Genomic DNA, 24014 nt, shown 5'->3' with positions numbered 1-24014 from the left:
TACACAGCAATAGATATCTAATACAGTCTATTATAACACAGAGTCAGTATTACTCTTTACATATTAAGAGTATGAGAAGGTAGGCATGAGAAAAAGGATGAGAGTTCAGCTCTTTCTGACACATAGTAGGCATTTGATACATGTTTGTTGATTGAATAAATGAATATGATCTTTTAAGGTTCTACCTGGCTTTTAAAAATGTCACGATAATTTTAAGATGTTGAAATCCGTTTCTTACTACCTTCATAGAAGGTCAATGAGGATATCACATTTCCAAGGAATAAAGAAGAATACAGAGAGCAAGCATTCTTCTGTAACAGTTATAGATTCTTTGACACAATTTGCCAAGCAGTTGGGCACACTGGGCCCTGTAAATGTAATAACGATGTCTGCCAAGTGTCTTTGAAGATGGTCAAAGTCAAAGGCAAAATCACAAAACCTGCTGAAAGACAGCTAGGACCATTAGCTGCTATTTGAAACCCAGAGGCAAGAGATATTACGAGCCTCAAACCAGTCAGAGGAAGAGTCATCAGTCAGCCGGGGAGTCAGGGATAGAATTCTAAATCTAAATCTGCCCAGAACCCCAGAAAGCTTTTCCTGCTTCCCCCTCGTCCTTGTCTTCCCCCCCTCCCTCTGCCATAGAAACAAAAACATAATTCTTAGTGCTAGAAAGGACTACAGATCATTGCCTCCAAGCTCCTCATTGTACAGATGGGAAGACTGAGGCCCCGTAGAGGAAGGACTTGGCCAAAAGTACACAGAAAGTCCAGAGAACAGCATTGTTTTTCAGAATCCCCTGAAGACTGAAGCTAAAAATAAAAACAAAACAAAACAAAAAACCTCCTTGAGGATCAGTGAGGACATGAGGCAATTAGCCAGAAATGTAGCCACCTCATTACTTTAAAAAAAAAAAAAGAAAGAAAGAAAGAAAAAGTTTTACAGGATCCATACAGATAAGCAAACTAAGAGTTCTTTTCTCAAAACAATTCTTATAGCAGCCCAGAGCTGCCCTGGTCCCAGGCACTGTGCTACGTGCTTCACATGCATTATTTTCATTAGCTTTCCAACCATTACTCTTTTATAGCCCTTTTTATAGCTCTTTATATATATATATATATATATATATATATATATATAAATATATATATATATATATATATATATATATATATATATATATATAAAGAAACTGAGGCTCAAAGAGGTGACGTGATTCCTCCAAGGTTACATAACCAGGAATTATTTCACCAAGTCTGTCTGCAGTACTGATATCACTTTGCTATGATGCCAAAAAGACAGGGAAGCTAAGGCTCAGAGAAGGGAATGCCAGCCCTTGAGACTTGCCTGGGACCCTAACACCAGAGCTCACCATTAGCATGTTTGATGCACACAACACAATGGCTCCTGACAGTCAACTCCAGGGGGCAGGCAGGAACCATGGTGGTCTTGCTCCTGCTGAATCTCCAGAATGTTACCTGGCAGCATGGAGGAGGAGCTAAGTAAAGTTTGCATGATGAATGAACGAACGGAGGGAATGCATGAATGGATGCCCCAGTTAACCGTGCTGATGTGTACATGGTAAGCATGTGTCCTCTGGGGGCTTTCTCTAATCCGAGCCGAGCTGATAGGTGGAGTGGGCGTCCCGGTGTAACCAATATATAATCCCCTGATTAAAGAAGCTCTTCTGGACGTAGCAATCGGATTACAACACAGCATGCCTAATAAGGTCACTTCCACCGCTCTGCCTCTTTCTAGCCACAAATTGGCTCCCCCAAATTAATATTGCCATCATTATCATTTACTATTTCCCCCAAAGCTGTGTGAGAGAAGTCTGCATCAACCCATCTGTCTCCATACCAGGTGCAATGAGAGCACGTTGTGGCCTAGTACAGTGGGTGGTTCATGGTACAGGCTTTGGGGGGAACCACCTCATAGCCCGGATACGGAGTTCTCTTGTCTCTAAAGTAGGGTCATAATAATATCCATTTCACAGGATTTTCGTGAGGGCTGAAGAAAGGATGCTTATAAAGTGCTTTGCCCTTTCATTGCAAGCTCTCGGTAAATTTTCCTTTTAGCTACTAATGTGAGAACCTGAGACAGGCATCACTGGCTCCCAGTGGCACTGTGGATAAGACTTTGGCCCTCTCTGGCCCTCGACTGTCCTATCTGTAACACTAGGGTGAGAGAAGGAGGGAGTTAAGGATGCATTCAACAAATAATTACTGAGCACTTCCTGTATGTTTGCCCTGGGGCTGAGCACTGGACACAGAGAGATAAAGGAACTGTGGCCTCGTGCTTGAGGGGCTCCCATGTGCTAAGAACTTTAACCAAGATGGACACAAGCATTCTGGGAACACCTGGGACTTGCCAGGCAGGGTGATAAGCACTGCATGTTAGTGAGCTCAGTCAACCATAAGGCTGATGACAACACCACTGTCCCTATGTTACAGGTAAAGGGCACTGAGGCACATGAGCCCTCCGTGACTTGCCCAAGGTCAACACAGGTAGTGACTATCAGAGATGGGTTTGAACCTGGAGATCAGCTCTATGCTCTAGCACCCTTCTAGCACAAATATCACATAATCCTTTATGACCATGAGCCAGACTTCCTTGGAAATTATACCAAGGCCAAGATAAACACAGGTATCCCCTGCTTTTCAAAAGTTTGCTTTAGGTCACTTCGCTTTTTATAATTTTTTTTTTTTCAACGTTTATTTATTTTTGGGACAGAGAGAGACAGAGCATGAACGGGGGAGGGGCAGAGAGAGAGGGAGACACAGAATTGGAAACAGGCTCCAGGCTCCGAGCCGTCAGCCCAGAGCCTGACGCGGGGCTCGAACTCACGGACCGCGAGATCGTGACCTGGCTGAAGTCGGACGCTTAACCGACTGTGCCACCCAGGCGCCCCAGGTCACTTCGCTTTTTACAGAAGACCTACACTCGTATCTGTTTTCACCAACCCAGAGAAATTCGAAGAGGATTTTTGCTTTTAGGAGAAAAGGCAAAAAGCAAAACTAGCAGTCAGGATTTGTGTTGCAGCGAGCTGTTACAAAGGCAGCGCGTACCCCCAGCAGCGAGCGTCCCCCCGCCAAGCTCTTTCTCCGGAAACTACACTCAGCATCTCAGCATCCAGCCGCCATAGCTCTGAGCTGTGTCTGTGAGCATCTGTGCTCTATCTTGACTTATTTTGTGCCTCCGTTAGCAAGATGTGTCCTAAGGTATCAGAAAAGCCTAAGAGAGGTGATTTCTTCCGTCTGAGGATGCGCAAAAGTTTTTCCATAATAATGAATGTGATTGCTTCTTCGCTTTATGACATTTCAGCTTCCTAAAGGTTTCATAGGAACGCTCTACTTTTGGATAGAGGGAGTGGGGTGTTGTACTTGTAGCCTCTTTTCCTGATGTTTTGTGCTTTTTCTGGCCTCTCTCTTATCGCCCTGCACTTGCATCGATATTGTCTGCACTGTCTACCAGTCACAGATGTGAGCATTTCCCTTTTTTCTGCTGATACTATCCCCACATCGCAGGGAAGAGACAGGCTGTGGTCCTGGAGTGGAAGTGATAACTTCGGAGCTGGGAGATACTCCCTATGACACCCTGCGATAGATTGCTTTGAGCCTCTGCCTCCTGTGTCCAGGCTGGGATCTCAGTCCTCTCTACCTCCATTTCTCTCAGTGAAGTCTTCTTTATTAAACAACCCCCCACTCATTCTCCCCTCTGTCAAATGTCAGCTTACCAACTGGGAATCATAACTTTGTGGTTTGCGTTTAACCTCTGCCGTTCCCAGCCCAACTTTCAAGAAATGTGGTCTTCATATCATTCCCATCTGGGACCTTTTAGCATTTAGGAGGCTGCACAGCATGGGGCTTGAGTAAGAACTCTGGAGCCAGACTGCCTGGGTTCAAATTCCAAATCTTGCATTAACTACCTCTGTAACGTGGGGGACGGTTATGTCCCTATGTCCTGGTTTCCTGCCTGTTTGACCAGGATTATGATGGTGACGATGGTGGTGGTGGTTTCTCTCTTTACAGAATAGTTGGAAGGATTAGCGAGTTAACATACAAGTGTTTAAAATAGTGCCTGGGACTCAATAAACATTAGCTGTGTAAAATTTTCTATATGCCCCACAGGAAATGCATCTTCAATTAAACTAATCTCTATTGCCTTCGACAGATACATTCCAGCGGATAAGAGGAAAGGGGAGGCGTTCCAAGTGACCATGCAATAGAAAAAGGCTTTTTAGGATTGCCATAAAAAAGAGGAGAAAAGGGGTGCCTGGGTGGCTCAGTCGGTTAAGCATCCGACTTCAGCTCAGGTCACGATCTCACGGTCCGTGAGTTCGAGCCCCGCATCGGGCTCTGGGCTGATGATGGCCCAGAGCCTGGAGCCTGCTTCCGATTCTGTGTCTCCCTCTCTCTCTGACCCTCCCCCGTTCATGCTCTGCCTCTCTCTGTCTCAAAAATAAATAAACGTTAAAAAAAAAAAAGAGGAGAAAAGAAGCGACAACTTCATGGTACTCTATGAGTTGCCGCATGTTTTCATCTACTGTACAGGACACGGAGCTTCAATGGCCCTTAGGGGATACAGGAAAGGTTTAGAAACTCTCTTTGACAGCTGGAAAGGAAAACCATTTTTTACGGGTCACTCAACTAGTAAAGGGACGTTCTGGACTAGAATACTGGTTTTCTTCCTGATATCCGAGTGCAACTCAGTATGTTCTTTATTAGTTAAAACAAATGCATAAGAAGCAAACAGCCAAGAGTCCAGTTCAACACAAAGCCCTTCTGAGTTGAGTACAATTCACTTTTCCCTCTGTCTTTCAACTGCTCCAGCGTGTTCACGTTTCCAGAAACATCCATAGGAGAAGGGCATTGATTGATTCGCCATAGTTGGGGAACAGCAATGAACTGCTGAAAGTGACTTTGGTGAAGTCAGCAAGGGGAAGCTGCCGCATACACGAGAGAATAATAATATTTTCCTTCTGAAGAGGGCAGTGTGCAACCGAGGCCAGGGATTCCTTCCAGGTCTGGAAGGCCGGAGGCAGTGTAGCCCTCAGAAGCCCAGGCATCTTGGGTTTCCAAGAGCTTATTTCCGAACGACAAACACATCTTCAGACATGAAACGGGATTCTTGCGGTTTGAGCAGTTACACACTCCCTCTCATCAGAGGGTACACAGTGCAAACTGATACTAAGTCAGTTATGCAAGATGGATGGGAGAAGCCCCAACCAGTTCTTTTTTTCCTGCGCTTGTGCTTGTCTTCCCCCCTTGCAATGGGCCTCTATGAAATTAAACAATGGCTTGGCATCCCAGATGGTCTCTGATGTTTGCAGGAGAAAGTGTTTCTTTTTCTGCTAAGACGTGTGTGTAATATAGTTTCTACAGCCTAAAGCAAAATACCTTTTCCCAAACAACGTTGCATAGAAATAAAGTGTTGGGAATGGGGATCTTATCTCCTAGGGTGCATTTATCAAGCCAATCACAGTAATTATAATTAGAACCACAAACTAAGTGAAAGCTGAGCATGAAATACATTTGCAGAAAACCTGAACTGCATATAATTAAGCCCTGCTTGGTGTCATTTTGAGGTATGCCATTAATATATTTTATTTTGCGGGTGCGGGAGATTGATTTTTTCATCTAAATATCTTGGGCTATTTGCATCAAAGGCTTCAATGGCAGTTAAGAAGAGGAAGAACGATGCACATTATTAATTGCTAAACCCAGGGCTTTGAGACAGATATCCAAAGGTAGCTTAGCTGATTATTTAAAACATCCCATCAATTACGTTCATTGAGTATTAATTTAACCTAGGTCTGTTTTAGGGAAGCGAACAAGAGACTTGAAGATTTTGGAGGAAAATATAGCTTCAACTTCTAGCCTCAGCTTTGGATACGCACTAACTTAAGAGTGCTGACCATCCTTCCATGATTACCCAATGCCCAGGAAAGCAAGCCCATTCTCCTTAGGGAACATTTGCTCAGGTGTCACCTCTTTGATAAAGTCCTTCAAATTTTCCCCTCCCCTAAACCTGGGCTCTTTCAGCCATCACGCTTACCATACTGGTTTTTAACTTTATTTATTTATGTGGTCTTTCTCCCCTGCTAAACAGTGACCTCCTCGAGGTCAGCAATTTCACCTTTTAACCCATGTCTCCAGCACCCAGTACGTGACCTAGTACAAGATAGGTGCTTGGAAAACACTGAATTAAGAGTGACAAAAATAAGTAAGTGGATTAATAAATGAATGCTCTGTCTTTCCGGGGTCAGCTCAAACTACTCCATCAGGTGATATCCTAGCTCTCTCTCTCTCCCAGATAGAAGTTTGCAGTGGCAATTTCACACTGTTTTTAGGGAAAATAAAGCTTTCTATAGGAGAATCCTTTAGTAGAGTCAACTTGATTGGAAGGGATTTGTGTATGGGGTAGGGGAGGAGCTTCTCTGAGCTCTCAGAAAACCACCTTTGAATAAAAGCACAGGGATTTTTTATTTACTTACCTCATACTTGGGGATGTGGGATAGGAGAGGAGACCTCTAGGCCACACCTTGGAATACCTTCCCATTTTGTCTTGGGATGGGAAGGCACAGAATGCTTTTCTTCCCAACCCCTTCATATATATTAAAAAAAAATTTTTTTTTTTAGATAATTGTAGATTCACACGAAGTTGTAAGATATAATACACAGACATCCCATGTTTACCCGTGTTGACAAGATAACAACTAGTACATTAACATTGACCCAATCCACCCATCTTATTCAGATTTCATCAGTTTTGCACGCACCCATTTGTGTATGTGTTCCTGTGAGTTCTGTACACTTCTCTTTCTGAAAGCTGCTTTCCCGCCTACCGAAGACCAGACAGTGGTCCATTCTGATCTACCCTTGCGCCGGAGTTGGCTCCGGCAGGCTCGGGCAGATGCATGCTTGTATAGATCTCTTGCACCCAGTAGGTGCCCGGCATAAACGCTTGAACTTGTATGTCAGCGCGTGCAAGAGGGGAGCGCAACGTTTTAAGGTAGAAAACCGAGCCTGGAGCGTTCAGTATTTTAGAAGCAAAAAGTTGGCTATTTTCCTCCACAATTGTGAATTAGCTAGGTGGTTAACTGCTCCAAAGCGATTCTGAGGCACACGCTTCGACCGCAGAAGAGCCTAGGCTCGGAGCCCATCTCATCTCAACTCGCGGCGGGAGAGGTGGGGAGGGGGACTCGCAGGGCCCCTGTAGCTCCTCCCACCCCAACCCCCACCTTCACCCCTTTCTTCCCCTGGGCTGGACTGTTTCACCCCGTCTCCAGGCAACAGCCAGGCGCGATGCGGGACGTCATTTCCTGAAGAGCCCGTGGGGGGGGGGAGGGGGAGATAGGGGGAGGGGCAAGGGGGCGGGGCCAAGTCTGGGCAGGCGACGGCGACGGCGTCGGAACTCGCTGGAAGATCGGCCCCGGGCAGCTCAACAGTTCGCAAAGTCCCGGCTCGAGGCCGCGCGGCTCCGTCTGCGCCCGGGCGGCGCAAGAGCGCGGGGGGTCCCTGGGCTGCTGCATCCCCGGACATGCCCCGCAGCACCTGCCGGACGCCCGCGCGGCTTCACCGGCTGCGGTTCGGGGGGCTCTGGGACTAGAGCGCCCCCACCTCAACTTATGACTTTGGGGTCCCCCAGCCCGAGAGGAACGGGCGGCCCGGCTGGGGGAGCCCCGGGCATGGTGTGACGGGGCGGTCAGCTCTGCTGCGCCCCCCACTCCAGACACCCGTCGTCTCTGTGCCCTCCAGAATGTAGCTGCTCTCCGCGTCCCCCCGGACTCCAGCCGCAGCCTCCGCGACCTCGGGGCTCCAGCCGCCAACTCGTTGTCCCCCGGGACCCTGTCGCCGTCTCCGCTTTGCCGGCACTTCGGCCGCCGTGTCCGTGTCCTCCCGACTCCAGCCGCCGTCTCTGCGCCCCTCGGACTCCAGGAACGCGACCCCTGTGTCTTCGCGCGCCCGGGACTCCAGCGGCGGTCTTCGCGATCCTCCCGGGATTCTGCCACTGTTTCCGCGCCCCTCAAACCCAGACTCCGGCGCCGTCTCCGCGTCTCCCGGAAAGCAGCCCCTTTCTCCGCGCCCACCCGCTCGCCCCGAAGCCAGACTCCAGCCGCGGTCTCCGCCGCCGTCCCCCCCTCCCCCGAGGCTGTCGCGCCAGTGCCGGCGAGTGCAGCGGCTGCCCCACCGCGCGCCGCGCGTCCGCCCGGGCCTCGGCGGGGAGATGAACGCGCAGCTGGACGGCCTGTCGGTGAGCTCGTCCTCCACCGGCTCGCTGGGCTCGGCGGCCGGGGCGGGCGGCGGCGGGGGCGCGGGGCTGCGGCTGCTGTCTGCCAACGTGCGCCAGCTGCACCAGGCGCTGACAGCGCTGCTGAGCGAGGCGGAGCGGGAGCAGTTCACGCACTGCCTGAACGCGTACCACGCGCGCCGCAACGTCTTCGACCTGGTGCGCACCCTGCGCGTGCTGCTGGATAGCCCGGTCAAGCGGCGCCTGCTGCCCATGCTGCGTCTGGTCATCCCGCGCTCCGACCAGCTGCTCTTCGACCAGTACACGGCCGAGGGCCTCTACCTGCCCGCCACCACCCCCTACCGGCAGCCTGCCTGGGGCGGCCCCGACGGCGCGGGGCCGGGGGAGGTGCGCCTGGTGAGCCTGAGGCGCGCCAAGGCCCACGAGGGCTTGGGCTTCAGCATCCGCGGGGGCTCGGAGCATGGCGTGGGCATCTATGTGTCGCTGGTGGAGCCAGGCTCTCTGGCCGAGAAGGAAGGGCTGCGAGTCGGGGACCAGATTCTGCGTGTCAACGACAAATCCCTTGCCCGGGTGACCCACGCTGAGGCCGTCAAGGTAAGGCTGTGATCTGGGGACGAGTACAGGGGCAGAGTGACAGTAGCTCTGCCTGTGTGTGTCCTTAGGAAAATTACCTAATCTTTCTGGGCCCCATTTTTCTTAAAAAAAAAAAAAAATGTTTATTTCGAACAGAAACATCTAGGTTTTTGGGGTTTTTTTAGCCAATAGCTACCAGGCACTGGGGATACCGTGATGGGTAAAACAGACCTGCACCTTGCTCTCGTGAGGCATAAAGGCTAGTAGTGTGGGGGAGACAGATCTTATCAAATACTCAGGCAAATGTATGATTACAAAGTGTGGAAAGGTACAGGAAGTCTTATGAGCATTAAAAAAGGGTAAGGTCTCCTCTTGGCTCCCAGTAGTCACCGGGAGGCCCCCACATGGCTGTTGTTGCTTTTCTAGTTCTGCAGGTTGTTGCTCCTGAAAGAAAGTTTTGTTGGCACCAAAGTAGCCCAGGGAAGCTGTTCTGGTGATGCACAGAGCTCTAATCTGACCTGGCTGCTCATGTACAGGCTGTGTGTCCTGGGTCCAGTCACTTTTCCTTTCCTTCACTTGGACAGTGGAGTGACCGGATGGGATAAGTGTCCTTAGCCTTGTTGGAAATGAGTCCCCTGCCTGGATGTCAGAAATATATCCTCCACCCCCTTAAGAGTAGCTGCACTTTTTGTGTCTGTTAATTGAGAAAAATAACCTCATGGGGACAGTCTCCTAAGTATTTAATCAGGCTGTTTAAAGCAGTTGCGTGTTTGCTAAATCTCACGCCGAGGGCTGTTGAAAACCAGTTGGAGTATGAGATGGATAGTGTTTGGTGTACGTGCGGATTCAAGGATCCCTTGCCAGTGTTTATACACACAAGCCACCTATGCCCACCTTCATACAGGAAGTGAAGAATTTGGGAGGGGGGGAAAGACAGTGGCATACTCTGCTTCTGCAAAGAAAATGCTTCCTAGGGATTTGGGCTGCCCTGTGACCCAGCTTCTCACCACCCCACCTTTTGTCCCTGCCTTGCATCCTCCTGTCCTCCTCGGTGCAGGTGTTTTGGACACCAGCTGGGGCCTGCTGGCTGTTGGGAAATGCTCAGGTGAAATGCTGAAGCAGCAGAGGCCCGGGGCTACTTCCTGTGTCCTCTTTAGTGACCTGTGGTCAGGTGTGAATTGAGCCCACTTCCTGACTGTTTTCCTGGGGCACAACCATCTCATCCCTGACTTTGCCTTTCCTTGTTTTGTTGCCAACCCTTTTGCCCCTGGCCCCTTGAGGATTTTAGACACTACTCTGCTGCTTCTGGGGGAAGCCTGATTGCTTGATACTGTTCGGGGTGGGAGGGTGCAGGAGCAGACACAGGTTCTTGTGGATTTCCATGCACCTGTCCTCCTCTCTGTCTCCTCCCCCCACATCAGTCTTTTCCCTTTATCTGACATTCCATATATTTATAAAGACGTAGTCCGTCAGCCTTTGGCCCTAGAAGGTCTGGAGTTCCCGGATGATGAATTTATACTCCAAAGGTACTTAGTCCAAATGGTCAGTTATAAACGTGGATTCAGTTTTAGTGGCAATTTTAAAAGACTCCTGTAACTAACTCATCACAAGGAGATGGACTTTGGAAAGGCCTCCGGTAACCTGCCATTCAAAACACGAGCTCTCCTGTCAGTTTGCACTCCAGTCTCAGGCATGCCAGGTGGCTGGAGGGGCTCGGTTGTGAGCTTCAGCTCAGCCCTCCCCGATTTCATCAGTGGCACTCTGCATCTTGTATCTGAACCATAGTCCCGTTACTCTGTGACTCAGGGCAGGCCTTAGCTGGTCTAGTAAAACCTAAACTCTCTGTGGTATAGTTTTGTGTCGCCAGAGGAGCAGCACTGTCCTTGGTTGGGCGAGAGCTTTCTGGACTGAGCAGCCACCGGCGTCCCTGTCACTTTTTCTACGGAGGGGTCTACAAAGGCAGAATGAACTCCAGCCTCAGGGTGCCCTTCTTCTGGCCAAAGCCAGACGCAACCAGCCCAGAATGCACCCCTTTGGAACCTTCAGAAGCAACAGGCAGAATGCACACTGCTTTGTGTCACCTTAACTCCAGGGGAAAAGGGAAACAGACTTTCCGTGGGTGGAATTTAAAACGGAGGAGGCGGAACCTTGTCTCTGGGGCCTCTGTGAGCACCTCCGGGTTACAGGACGGACTGGGAGTTTCAGGACAGTGTAGAGGGACACCTGGAGCTGTTGACACATTTCCACAAAACCAAGGGCAGCAAGTCCCTTAACTGCAAGCCAAAAGGGACTCCAGCTTCTCTCCTAGTTAACAAACTGCCCTTAACTCGGATTTCTCCACCTTCAGCCCTTCCTTTATTAGCTACAGCACTGGAGGGCACCATGTCAGAGGCTTTTATGATAAAGGTACATTCCTTTAATCAAACTCCAGACTTTATTCAAATATCACCAGTTTTTCTGCTTTTTCTGTTCCCTATACCACATTGCATTTAATGCAAGACATATTTTCTTTTTCTCTTCGTTGTTATTTTCTTTATTTATTTCCTCCCCTGGCTTTATTGAAGTAGCTTTATTTTATCGACAATTTTATTTATTTTATTTTATTGACAAATAAAAATTGCATGCATTTAAGGTGTACAGTGTGTTGATTTGCTATACCTGTACATTGTAAAATGATTACTGTAATCAAGCTGATTATCCATCACCTCACGTAGTTATTTTATTTTTGTGGGAAGAACACTCAAAATGTGCTGTCTTAGCGAATTTCAAGTGTACAATACAAAATTATTAATTACAATCAGCAGTCGGGGTGTTAGATCCCCAGAACATACTCATTTTGTAACCGGAAGTCTGTACTCTTTGGCCAGCATTTTCCTTTTCCCTCCACCTTTCCTGTTCCCTCCACCTTTTCTGTTTCCTCCACCCCGGGCCTCTGGCAACCCCTGTTCTACTCTCTGCTTCTGTGAATTAGGCTTTTTAGATTCCACATTGTAAGTGAGATCATCCAGCATTTGTCTTTATGTGTCTGCCTTATTTCACTTAGTATAATGTCCTCTGGGTTCATGCATGTTGTCACAAATGGCCCGACCTCATTTTTTATGGTCTAATAATATTCCACTGTGTGTGTGTGTTTGTGTGTGTGTGCACACGTGCACGTGTGCGCACACTTTCTCTATTCACCTGTCAATATGCACTCAGGTTATTTCTGTGTTTTGGCTATTGAGATGTGAGATGTGTTTTCGATTTTAAAACCTTTATTTTTTTTCTTTTTTTAAAATTTATTTTAATGTTATTTATTTTTGAGAGAGAGAGAGAGACAGAGCACGAGTGGGGGGTGGGGGCGCAGAGAGAGAGGGAGACACAGAATCTGAAGCAGGCTCCAGGCTCTGAGCTGTCAGCACAGAGCCTGACGCGGGGCTTGAACCCACAAGCCGTGAGATCATGACCTGAGCTGAAGTCAGACACTTAACCGACTGAGCCACCCAGGCGCCCCTCAAACTTTTATTTTTTTCTTACAGGTAGAAAGAGGGAGGAAAGATCCTCTGAACTTCTGGAAGGAGAGATTGTGTGTGTGTGTGTGTGTGTGTGTGTGTGTGTGTGTGTCTGTGTGTGTGTCTGTGTGTAATAAAAAGAAAATTAAATTTTAGGAATCAAGTTACTGAAGAGTTCATGAGTCAGAGAGGGTCACCCCTCCCAGGAAACAGAGGAGATTGAACATACAAAGTTTTTCCACTTCTCTGTCTCACAAATCAAGTATCTGTTGTTGCCCAGAGCAGTTCAGTGAGGATTCTGTCCTCTCTCTAGGGGCTCCCCTCCCTCTCTTGAAGCCTGTTTGCTAAATCAGCAGTGACAGGTCCAGATACGGCAAGCCATTTACTATTTGCAATTATGTTGAAATGTTTGATTTTTGAAAAATCTATCTTGAATGAACAGGAGCCAAACATAATAATAATAATAATAATAATAATAATAATAATAATAAAAGTAGACCTTTCAAAGGTTTTCAGCCAAAAAGGTTTGGTAAATTAGCCAAGGAACCCACAGACCAGGGATGCTGCATTGGGCTCTGCCACATACTTGATGTGTGACCTTGTGCTAGTCACTGACCCTCTCTGTGTTCCAAGGTGGATGGGTCAGGGGGCTGCCCAGGGTCTCTTCCAGCTCAGACCATCTGTGATTTGCTCAGTATTGTGCTACACACGAGGCATTTAGAGTGTCTAATCTGGTATTTTCTTGTTCTTTTGGAATTGATTTCATTTAAGGCAGAATTAAGACAGTTGTCTAAAGATTGGGAGATGAGAATCTTGGCACTCTCGTGTAGCCTCCTACTAAATCAGGAAATTCATGGGTTACACACTGTACTGACGAGAACTTGACTGCTGCCCCTCCACCCAAGAACACCAGCTCTGGTGCTGTTCCTGAGCAAACGAGGAACCAGCAGTAGGATTGTGGCAGCAGTGCCCTGGGAGTGCTCAAAATCACAGCCACTTACCCGCTTGCCCTCCCAGTACCTAATTGTGCAGGACGTGGGGTATCCGGTGCTGCTGGGATGTGTGTGTCTCATCTCGATAAAAATTGAATGGCTTCATTACAGTCTCAGTATCCCCCCCCCCCCCCCGGTACCTCCAAGGAACATATTAGAATTTGAAGCATTCCAGGAGTTAAAAACAGTGGCCAGCCCTTTCATCTAATTAGAGTTATCACACCCTCCCTTTTTTTGCATAATAACCTGCAAAGAATCCATCCGTGTTAATATAAGTCATTGTTATTTAATCCGGCATGTTCTAAATGACACATTTGTCATTTTCCCGTTGTACATGGTTAGCTGAAGCCATTATAAGTTATTACCACTTCCAACTTTGTATCTGAAATGCAGCTGGTGTTATTACCGTATTCCAGTTTGGAAATGGTGGGTAATGGGTTCACGGGCATGCACAGACTTTCCCCTGGCCCTGTTCTCTTTCTTGGGGGCTGGGGGTCTTGCCAGCAATGACACAGTGAAAGCTCACTATTAATAAACTCTTTAGTGAATAGATGTTTGCTTGGCTGGATCCATGGCGTGATGCAGTCCCTTGAGAGGGTCCATTTCTTTAATTTAACCGTATTTATTTATGTGGCCCAAGCTGATACTCAAGGTTTTAGAAAATGACGGTGCCTGTGTTGGACAAAATCCTCTTTCAACTGGTTATTTCCTGTTCAAATGGAAGAAGAATTTGTAGGCTGGGTGAGAATGCCCTTATGCTTTAGGAATTGATACTATTATAGTAGAAGGTTCCCCCCTCCGGGACTTGAAGCTGGACATGAAAGAGATACAGAATTACTCCAGTGCTAGCCTCTTGTTTTGCCGTCACCTCCCTTTCCCGACAAACCCGGCGTTGTTTATTACCTGCCATAGATTCATCGTTTGGATGGAACTGCGAAGAGAAGTACGATCTTTTAACCCCCGACTAATTGGATTTTGTGTGTGCTCTTGCTTCCCACCTCTGCCACACGGCACACAGCCTGTACGTACCCGTCAAGTGCATGCAGCCCCTCACATGCCTGTCTGCTCATGCGCCCAGCACATATACATCTCCTCCGAGCCATAATCCCCCCTCTACCCCCACCTGGCAAAGGGCTCTGTGCTGAAGCAGGCGTCCCTGGGGGATTAGGCTCCAACTGGCTTCCCAGCAAGGTTCTTTTATGACCTGGAAGGGCAGCGTTTGGTGTCCACTGCTCAGGAACCCCAAACTAGTGCCCAGCAAGGACCAGACAATTTGAGTAGAAAGAATGACATTTAATGGCTGGAGGTGGGTGGAGGCTGAAATACAAATCTTTCAAAACCTGTTCTGTTTTCTTCTCCCTTTTTTTTTTTTTTAATTTTTTTAAACCCCCAAGCAAGAACCTGATGTTAACACGGAGCTCACACAGACTTCTGATTGTACCTCAGGGTGGGGGCTGCTTTTTAAAGATTTCTGTTCTGCAGACATTACATTTTACTCTTACAGCATGGCAGGTGGCAAAGGGTGCAAGGAACAGGAATCAGACCGTTTGTTTCCTGTGCACCCCTGGCGTCAGCTACAGGAGGCAGCACTGTGGGGCCGGGGCACTTGTGTTTGAACTTTGCTTTACTGGAACCCGACTGGGAAGAGAGGAGGCTGGCATCAGTGAGTGTCTCTGTGTGCCAGTTTTCTCTTTCCCCGGGGAGGCAGGGAGGCCAGGAAGGTCATGCTCCAGGAGGAGAAATTACTAGCTCGGGGTCACCATTGGGGTTAGGAACGAAGTGGCCCTTCTGCCCTACCTGCCCGCCTACAACCTAGCCCAAGCCCTTATGCAGCCAGCTCCCTGGAGGACAATGCCAGGCCCCCTGCTGGAAGGCAAGCCGCTGTCATACTTTGTGCCTGATTTTCGGGGGCCTTTTAGGCACCATCCAAAGACTTGGTTTTATTAAGTGGGGCGTCTGATGCCCGTGCCTCAAGGGAGGGTGGCATGTATCAGCCCAGCCTGTCTTCGTGGGGGCCATCTATCCATGCATGCTCTGAGCAGCACTTAGCACACCCAGACCGGTAGCTGGTACTTGGAGTTCAGAGACGAATGGTACATGGCCCCTGCCCTCGGGGAGTCATGGGGGCCAGGGGGCATGGCCCCACCCATGGCCACAGGTCACCAAGGGTTTCAAGCGGTGTGCCATCCACATGCCTCCACATCCCTGGAACATTCCATCCCACTCCATCCCCTTATCCTGCTGTAATTTCCATCAGCGCACTTGTCACTACCGGAAGGACGTTTCACCGTGTCTGTTTGTCGTGTGCCTTCCCCACTACATGTCAGCTCCATGAAAACCAAGATTTGGTCTGCATTGCTCCCTCACATACCCCAGCACCTCCACAAGGCCTGGCAATATGGTAGATGCTTTCATAGATAAATATTTGCCTAATGAACGGAACGCTCTTGCTCCCCATGCAGTGCTGGTGAGTTCAGGATCCCTTGGTTCCTGAGCGTGGTATCTGAAGAAAATTCGCATGTTGCGAGGTAATTGGTGCTGGCTAAAAAAAAAAGAAAAAATTGAGGAATGCCGTAGGCTCTAACGTACGATTTATCACAAAGCTGACTGTTTGACTGCGAGCCGATCATGTGACGTCTCTGGATACCTCAGTCTTTGCAGCTGTGAAATGGGCATAGTCCTCTCCCCCTTGCCTTTCCTGCGATGGGTATGGAATCGTATGGCTTACTAGGTACAAAACCATTTGGTAAATAGGAAACCCTATATCACTCCTTTAGTGAGAGGCCTTTATTTATTTATTTATTTATTTATTCATTCATTCATTCATTCATTCATTTTAGAGAGAGAGAGATTGCAAGTTGGGGAGAGGGGCGGGGGGGGAGAGAGAGAGAGAGAGAGAGAGAGAGAGAATCTTTTTTTTTTAAATTTTTTTAACATTTATTTATTTTTGAGACAGAGAGAGAGCATGAACGGGGGAGGGTCAGAGAGAGGGAGACACAGAATCGGAAACAGGCTCCGGGCTCTGAGCCGTCAGCACAGAGCCCGACGTGGGGCTCGAACTCACGGACCATGAGATCATGACCTGAGCCAAAGTTGGCTGCTCAACCGACTGAGCCACCCAGGCGCCCCTGAGAGAGAGAATCTTAAGTAGACTTCACACTCAGTGCGGGGCCTGCTCATTCCCACGACCCTGGGATCATGACCTGAGCCAAAATCAAGAGCTGCACACTTAAGCCACTAAGCCACCCAGGCACCCGAAAAAGGTCTTTAAAAAAAATGTGGCCTGTGCTTAGGTGGGCAAGAGCTTTTCCCATCGTCTGTGGCCCATTCCTCCCTACGAGACGTCTTCAGTTAGTGCATTTGTTGCTTTGCTCTTAATTTTAAAACCCCATTCCCAGAAGTGGGTTATCTCTGCAGCCTGTGTCTGTGATTCCAAAATAGAATCATTTATGCATTCTGAAGCAATCAATGGACCAGTTTTGGGTGAGATGTATCTTCCTGCTTTTTCTTGAACAACAACAACAACAACAACAAAGCGAACCACCGAATCCAAAAGCCAGCACTTTTCAGGTTTCAAGAAGCCCCAGCGTTTCAGGTGAAGGCCAAGTTCCTGCCAGTCACATGTATGCTTAAAACCGACTTTATCCTCTACCAAGAATGCACAAGTGGATTTATTTTTTCTTCTTTTCCAGTCCCAGATCCTTTACCTCCTTCCCCTTTGAGAATTTGTGTTCCTTCTGCTAAATTGGCTGTGGTTTTGCTTCAGCTGGCAGCCAGTTCCCTAGTTATTTTTCCTCTCTACCTGAATTTTCGTAATATCAGCATCCCCTCAACTTGGGATGCAAAGGAAATATTTCAGCCTCCCATAGACAAGTCCCAAGATGTCTTCTTCACCAGATTCTAAAGCTTCAGGTTACAGGGAAGAACATAGTAAAGTAACATCTGAAAGGTTGTTTCCAAATCCCTTGGAAGTAGTGATTCAGAAATGTAGCTTGCTCAAGAATTAACAAGCTCCCTAGGCAAGTCTTAATCACAATGAGGTTTGGAAAGCACCACCTTCTTTTGAGATCTGCCCCCATCCCCAGCATTTATCCACGTAAAGACCAGAGAGGTGGACCCACACTGTCCCCATCCTTAGCTGCTTTGGAGCCTGATTCCAGATGTGCAAGGTCAGCTGATATATTGGAAAATCCAGGGAAGAGAGGTCTGTACCCAAGAGCTTAGAGATGACTTTTGGAAGTGGACCTGGGTTCACGTGACTGTTACTTGGCTGTGACCTTGAGCGGCTCCCTTGGCCTCTCCGTGACCCAGACCCCCTCACCCTTGAACCTGGCATCGTCCTCACAAATGGGTTATTGTTGCTGTCGCCCATCAGAAGTTTGAAAAATACGGCCATGGAGGTCCCACTGCAGGCATTACAATGAAAAATGTTATCGACTGCATCCTCTTGGCTTTGAAAATCTTGTGTTGTGCTTGCTCAGTCTAAAAAAAAATGCCTTTGGAAGAAAATACTGGGGCCGAGAGCCCTCTTGCTACATCAGGTGCGCTGTGGCCGTTTGAATTGCAGAGTCATTTACTAAATGCGGGTCAATATTCCCATACAGGCAGAGTTTCTTCAAAAATGTAATTGCTCCCGTTTGGATTTTGGCATCTGCATTTTTGTTTTACAGCAGTAATAAAGCCCAGGGATTGGATGGGATTGTAAAACGTGGGGCGGTGGGGCAGACCCGTGACCCAGAGGCCAGTGTGTGACAGTGTGGCTCCCAGGTCAGCTGTGTCCTCATCCTTGTTCCCCAGCATCCTTCCCTGATGGGCTCTCCAGGGGCTCTGATGAGGGAGAGAAGGTGGCTGTTTTTCCAGAACCCATTAGAGCAATTAATGCAGGTTGAAAGCGGTGATTTGACAATATGGGCAGCTGTACTTCAAAAAAAAAACCCCAAAAGCCTGGAATGTATTTGAACCACATCCGAAATGGTGTGTGAGGCTCCATTAAGAGGCTTCTGATAAAGAAAAGAAAAAAGGAAAGGAAAGAGGTCCAGCTTTCAGAAGTTACCCAGACAGGTGGGGAAGCTGCTGGCAGAAGTCTGGGGAGGGGTTTTACTTCGGGCGTTTGCATCCTGCTGGCCAGTGGAGGGTGTGGTGTTATGCGGTGTGTCTGGGCCCAGTGTGACCTTCATCCCTCTCCTGCCTCCTCCTCTTTCTCCTGGGGGAGGGGGGCAAGCCCATCCCAGGTTTCCCCAAACTCTCTTAAGCCCTCTCCTCCTTCCATGAGTCCTTTTGGTCCTGAGGTTTCAAATCGAGATGCTCAGGTTGCCCTCAGAATCTTTCCTCTCTTCCCCCAAATCCCTTCCTCTCTTCCGTGTTGTCTCTTGGAACAGAATCTGGGCCTCCTTTTGGGGTCTTTATCTTTTTTTATTTATATTTTCAGCTCTTGTCCAGTGTTAGGAATAGCATTTATTTGCTGTGGAAGTCCTGGCTCATTTCTGACCCCTCTGACGGCACCTCATCCTCTTGCCCACGAGTCGTGGACATTTCCCAAGTTAGGAGCCTTGACCTGCTCCCCTTCTCTGCAGTCTCCACGTTGGGGATTGCACCAGCCCCTGCGAAGTTAGACCCTTCAGGCCTGATCCCTCCCCAGCCCCTGTCAGACCACATTTCCACAGGGGCCTCCTCACTGTCTGTCTGTCTCCCGTCTTGCTCATCTGACCACTAGTTCATTCAGCGTCCTGGAGGGCGGGCACACTTTCTGAATTGGTACCTGATCAAGCTTTGCCCTGCCTGGTGCCTTGCAGTGGAGCCGAGAGCCTGCTGATGTCCGGGCTGCCCGTGATGCGAGCCCTTTTACCTGCAGAGAGTGCTTTTCTCTGGCTGTTCCCTAAGTGCAGTCCACACTTGGCCAGACAGGCAGCATCCTCTGAAACAAGGCGTTGTTTCCCTGCACCCGTTGACAACTGCGGCCCCTGTGAGGTCCTCCCATCACACCTGCCCGCCCACCCTCAGCAACCCCATCCGCGGGAATCCTTCTCTTCTCCCCTCAAAGCTCCTTCAGCGTAGTGACCTGCTTCACTTGTTGTGACACAGATTACACATTTCCTGGTGTTTCCTTCAGTTGCTCTGCGGCTGATGATAACTTTGGTTTTGAGGGCTTACCACAATCCAGACGGTGTTCTCAGTACTTTCTATGTATGAACTCACTTGAACCTCGTGACAGCCCGGATCAGGTTCAAAGCAGGTGCCACTTTTGTTGCTTTGTTGTGCAAAAAACTGCCAAGAGTTTGTCACTTGCCTGTTGTCACAAAGGTGGGAAGTGGCAGAGCTAGGAATTAAAACCAGGTTTTGTTGACTTGAGGGAATGCCAGAGAGAGGCGGTGTCCCAGGATGCTTCAGGCTGGGCTCTGGGGCCAGATGCTCTGGGTTCAAACCCGGGTTCTGCCGCTTTGTACATGTGGGGCCTCAAACATACTTTTTTTTTTTTTTTCCTTTTTAAAATTTGTTTACTGTCAATTTAGCTAACCTACAGTGTAGTCTCGGCTTCGGGAGTAGATTCCCACGATTCATCACTTACATACAACACCCAGTGCTCATCCCAACAGGTGCCCTCCTCACTGATTCTCCAATTCCCTTTTCGCTAAAGTTGTAATGGGAACAATGGGAATGATAGTCAAATGGCAGGCAAGTTACTTACCTTCCCTGTTCAATTTCCTCATCTCTAAAAGGAGGATACTAATGGTCATGCAGGTAACTGCCATGTTAAAGCACTAGATGCATCGATTAATTTGAACATTTAATGATTACCTGCTATGTTCACACCACTAGGTTGGGTTGTTTTCCCACCAGATAAGACTCTTCCCGGTATAAAACACATAGCACATAAGATGCTTCCAAGCTTATAATACTGGGCACACTAATAACTGTGGCCCCTGTGGACGGTCTTCTCTGTGCCCCCAGGGCCATATGCGCATCTTCCCGCCAGCTCTCCAGCACAGTCTCCAGGGAGAGGAAACAGAACTGGGCGGAGGAGGTGATCAGTCACCAGTATAGGATTTGAACTCAGGGCTTCTTGCCTCCAAAGTGCATGCTCATTGCCACCTTCTGGTGGGTGTACAGCTTAGCCCAGTGCTGGCCAGAGCCACATTTCACTAAATGTGCATCTCTTCCTTGATTTTTTTCTTTATTGAGATGGTGTCATAGCCATTCGGTTAGAAAACTCACGAGTAACCAGACAGCCCAGCCCATGAGTGCCCTGCCCTGGGCAAGGTCTGTGCATCTTAGTGACTAGACTTTAGATTCAGAGGCAGCACTGGGCACTCTTTGCCTTTTTTTTTTTTTTTTCTTTTCCCTCTCTCTTATCTCTCTTGCCATTTCCTGACCTTTGTCAGGATTTTATTTTGTTCATTGTCTGTGGAAATTCCCTAAATAGACTAACTGTGACCTCCACTCAACTCCCATTAGGATAAACCTGTAACTTAGGAAGTCATCTCATTGATTGATCGGCAGGGTCTCCGAATCTGTCCATGCCGTCTGCCATGTAGGCATCTTAAGGTGTGCACATGGTCTCCCGGACCTCGTGTAAAAGGCTGGTGGCCATCAACCCTGTCACAGACTGGACAAAGAAAGGGCCATTTTGTTTGGTTCATAGGAAACAGGAGGAGTAGAGGAGTCTGCCTGGGCTTTTAAAATAAAATGTGGGTGTGTGAGTGTACGTTAATGACCCGAGAGATATGGGTTCAATTTAGAGAACTCAGAAACCCCAGGAAAACACAAAGGAAAAAAACTAAAAAAAAAAAAAAAAATCATCAATAATCTGCTCTACCCATAAATAATCATTATTGACAATTTTTTTTAACATTTTATTTATTTTCAAGAGACAGAGCATGAGCAGGGGAGGGACAGAGAGCAAGGAAGACACAGAATCTGAAGCAGGCTCTGGGCTCTGAGCTCTGAGCTGTCAGCACAGAACCTGACGTGGGGCTCGAACTCACGAACTGTGAGATCATGCCCTCAGCCAAAGCTGGACGCTTAACCGACTGAGCCACCCAGGCGCCCCACTGTTGACACTTTGATTGCTGTCTTTCCAGTCCCCTGTGTGCCTGTGTGTGTAAATTTGTATTGGGAATTTTCTACAAAACTGCCATTCTGAACGTAATTTTGAGTCTGTTTCACCAGTGTATCATGACTGATAAATATTTCTAGAACATGATTTTTAATGATTGCATGCTACGTCATAGCAAAGAGATGCATGATTTATTTAACTAATTTCTTCTTGTTGGACAGTTCGTTTTTAAACATTGTCCATATTGCTGCTTTAGACAATGTGCCCTTGCACATTAATCTGTAAGCACATCTCTAAAAATTATTTGGGCTGCCTTTCCAGAGGTGGCATTGGCTCAGGGTATAGGCAGATTTTTAAGGCTTTGGTAGCTGTTGCCAGATTGTTCTTGGGGAAGAGTTTGTTATTTTACAGTCCCATCTACCAACCTTAGCAATATATGATATGCTTCATTTTTCCCTGGCTTGCCAACCCTGGATATTATATTTCTTTTCCATTTTTGCCAATCTGATAGACAAAAAAGTATCCTGTTTTAATTTGTATAAATAGCGAAGTGGGAACTTCCTTGCATGTTTATTGTTTGTATAGCTGTGTATACACATAAGGTAATTCATAATAAATAGCATATAGCATAATGTTATAAACATATAATGTATAATGTATTATATATGTATATGACATATGTACATTTGGTTTTTTGGTGTATACCTTATTGATTTCCTATGCCCATTTAATCATATTTCTACGTCTTCTGTTCTTTTTCTTTAAGAGGTGGTTGTTAGGAGTAGCTGTTAGATAGCTGATTGATTCACTCACCTTGAATTCAGATTCTTCAGTCTGAGGCTGAATTAAATTGGAAGCCTATCCCTTGTTAACAGAATGCACAGAAAGTGATGAGGGATAGGAATGTTAAGTGTCCTCAAGGAGAATACACCCCATCCATGTATCCACTCATAGACCAAGAAAATATTGATATATAATCAGATTTTTCTGATGGATGGATGTGCTATGGACATTGGTTCAAGACCACAAAAACTCCATTGGAAACCCATCGAGGCTCATCTTGAGTGATTACGTTTATGACTCCTAGAATCTTGTTAGTTCTTCCCAAAAGAAAAAAAAAAGAAGAATTAAGAGACCAAATTTAAAAGAACATTTGTAAAGCAATTTACTTAAATTATAAGAGACTGAAAGCCAGGCTTAGTGGATAATTGAAGAATTGCATTAAAAAGGAATCAATATCTTTCTGGAATCTGCTTTGTCCTCATCTTCTGAGTTGTTTTGCAAGGGGGTGGCCACTCTGTCACTATCTTGCAAATTTTTCCTAGGTTATCCCCAAGGACAACACTTTCTTTTCTCTCTTTGATCCTCACGTTTTTTTCCTTTTCACACAGCCTTGACTCATGGAGACATTTCGGAGCAAAGATACTGGAGATCAGGGGCTTTAAGATGTCAGGTCCTGTTCCAGCTTCTGGGATCCTGGTGTTCCCAGCACTGGAGCAAAGGTTTCCTTCTTTACACAGAGCCTTTGGAGAAGGTCAAACTCATAAAGAAAAGAGAGTAGAGGGAATGAACAGTTGATTTTTTGAAATCTACTTTGTAAGGCCCCAATTAAAGGCAAATTGAAACGTTTAAAAAAAAAAAACTGGAAAGGAGAAAAGAAGATGCTGATTACCTCACCCTCCTAACCAGCCATCATTTCTCTGCCCTCTCCCCTGGCCTTTCTTTCTGTACATTCATATTCCTCGATGGTTGGATAACCTGCTTCTGTTTATTCTTGCTTCATGCATATGTTGCTGGGTTGTTTCACGATCCTTATGTTGAGCTCTATCTCAGGGAAGGGGTCTTGGATGGGTTTCCACAGCCGCTTCGGCATCCAAATTGATTTCCCCCAGGATGATCAAAGAGGTGAGGTGGCCACAAAGAGCCAGAGCAGGTGAGCCACATGGTGGCAAGCTTCGCCCCAGATCCTGGCCTCGTGATGGGCACACAGCTGTCAGGGACACCAAAATGATGCCACCGTTCTTTGAGATACAGTGCATTCTCAGAATACCACTGCCCCCTTATGTCAACATTCCAGAAGAGTATAAACTACCACTTTTTGAACTTTTATTTAAGGGAATGTTTTTAAATAACATGATTCTTAGACCAAAGTTAGCAGCAGCAAAGTATTTCTGGGGAGTGGAGGAAGAGAATAGAATGAGAAAGCAGAGTTATTGCCCAAGCATCTGTGAAAAATATCCCCGCCTCCAACTCTGTATAAGGTGTCTGATCCTTGAGACATACTTCAGCATTCATTCGTTCACTTGGCAATTGTTTTATTGAGCTCCTCCTATATGATTGGTGTGGTTTAACATCCTCTTTGAATTTTACACATCCTACTTACTTTCTTGTTAATATATTTGTAATTAATATTTTTTCCTACTTCGGAAATAATCGAATGATTTAACCTAAAAGGTACATCATGAAAAAGGCAGAGAGAAAAGAAACCATATTGGAAAGTGTGTGTGTGTGTGTGTGTGTGTGTGTGTGTGTTGCCTTTAATAGGAATAGTATTTCATATTTAAATGGAATTGTGAGCCTCCTAGCAACCAAAGCAAAAAGGGAAATCCATGCATTGTTTAGATTCCACTGGAGAATTTCATAGGTATTTCAGGA

At 47.2% G+C, this 24014-nt stretch overlaps 1 protein-coding gene across 4 annotated transcripts in view; it reads left to right on the top strand.

Moving 5' to 3' along the window:
* Nucleotides 1–8226: 8226 nt before the first annotated feature.
* WHRN (whirlin) overlaps nt 8227–24014 on the top strand; it is a 94456-nt gene continuing 78668 nt past the window's right edge. For all 4 annotated transcript variants that reach the window (XM_030293343.1, XM_030293342.1, XM_030293341.1 and 1 more), the window contains exon 1: nt 8227–8844. In XM_030293343.1, coding sequence (XP_030149203.1) covers nt 8227–8844 — 618 coding nt within the window. The remainder of the gene's footprint in view (nt 8845–24014) is intronic.

The sequence above is a fragment of the Lynx canadensis genome, chromosome D4, assembly GCF_007474595.2.
Source record: "Lynx canadensis isolate LIC74 chromosome D4, mLynCan4.pri.v2, whole genome shotgun sequence".
In the NCBI taxonomy this organism is placed as follows: Eukaryota; Metazoa; Chordata; class Mammalia; order Carnivora; family Felidae; genus Lynx; species Lynx canadensis.
The sequence above is the reverse complement of the archived record's forward strand: the minus strand, read 5'-3'. Positions and strand labels throughout refer to the sequence as shown.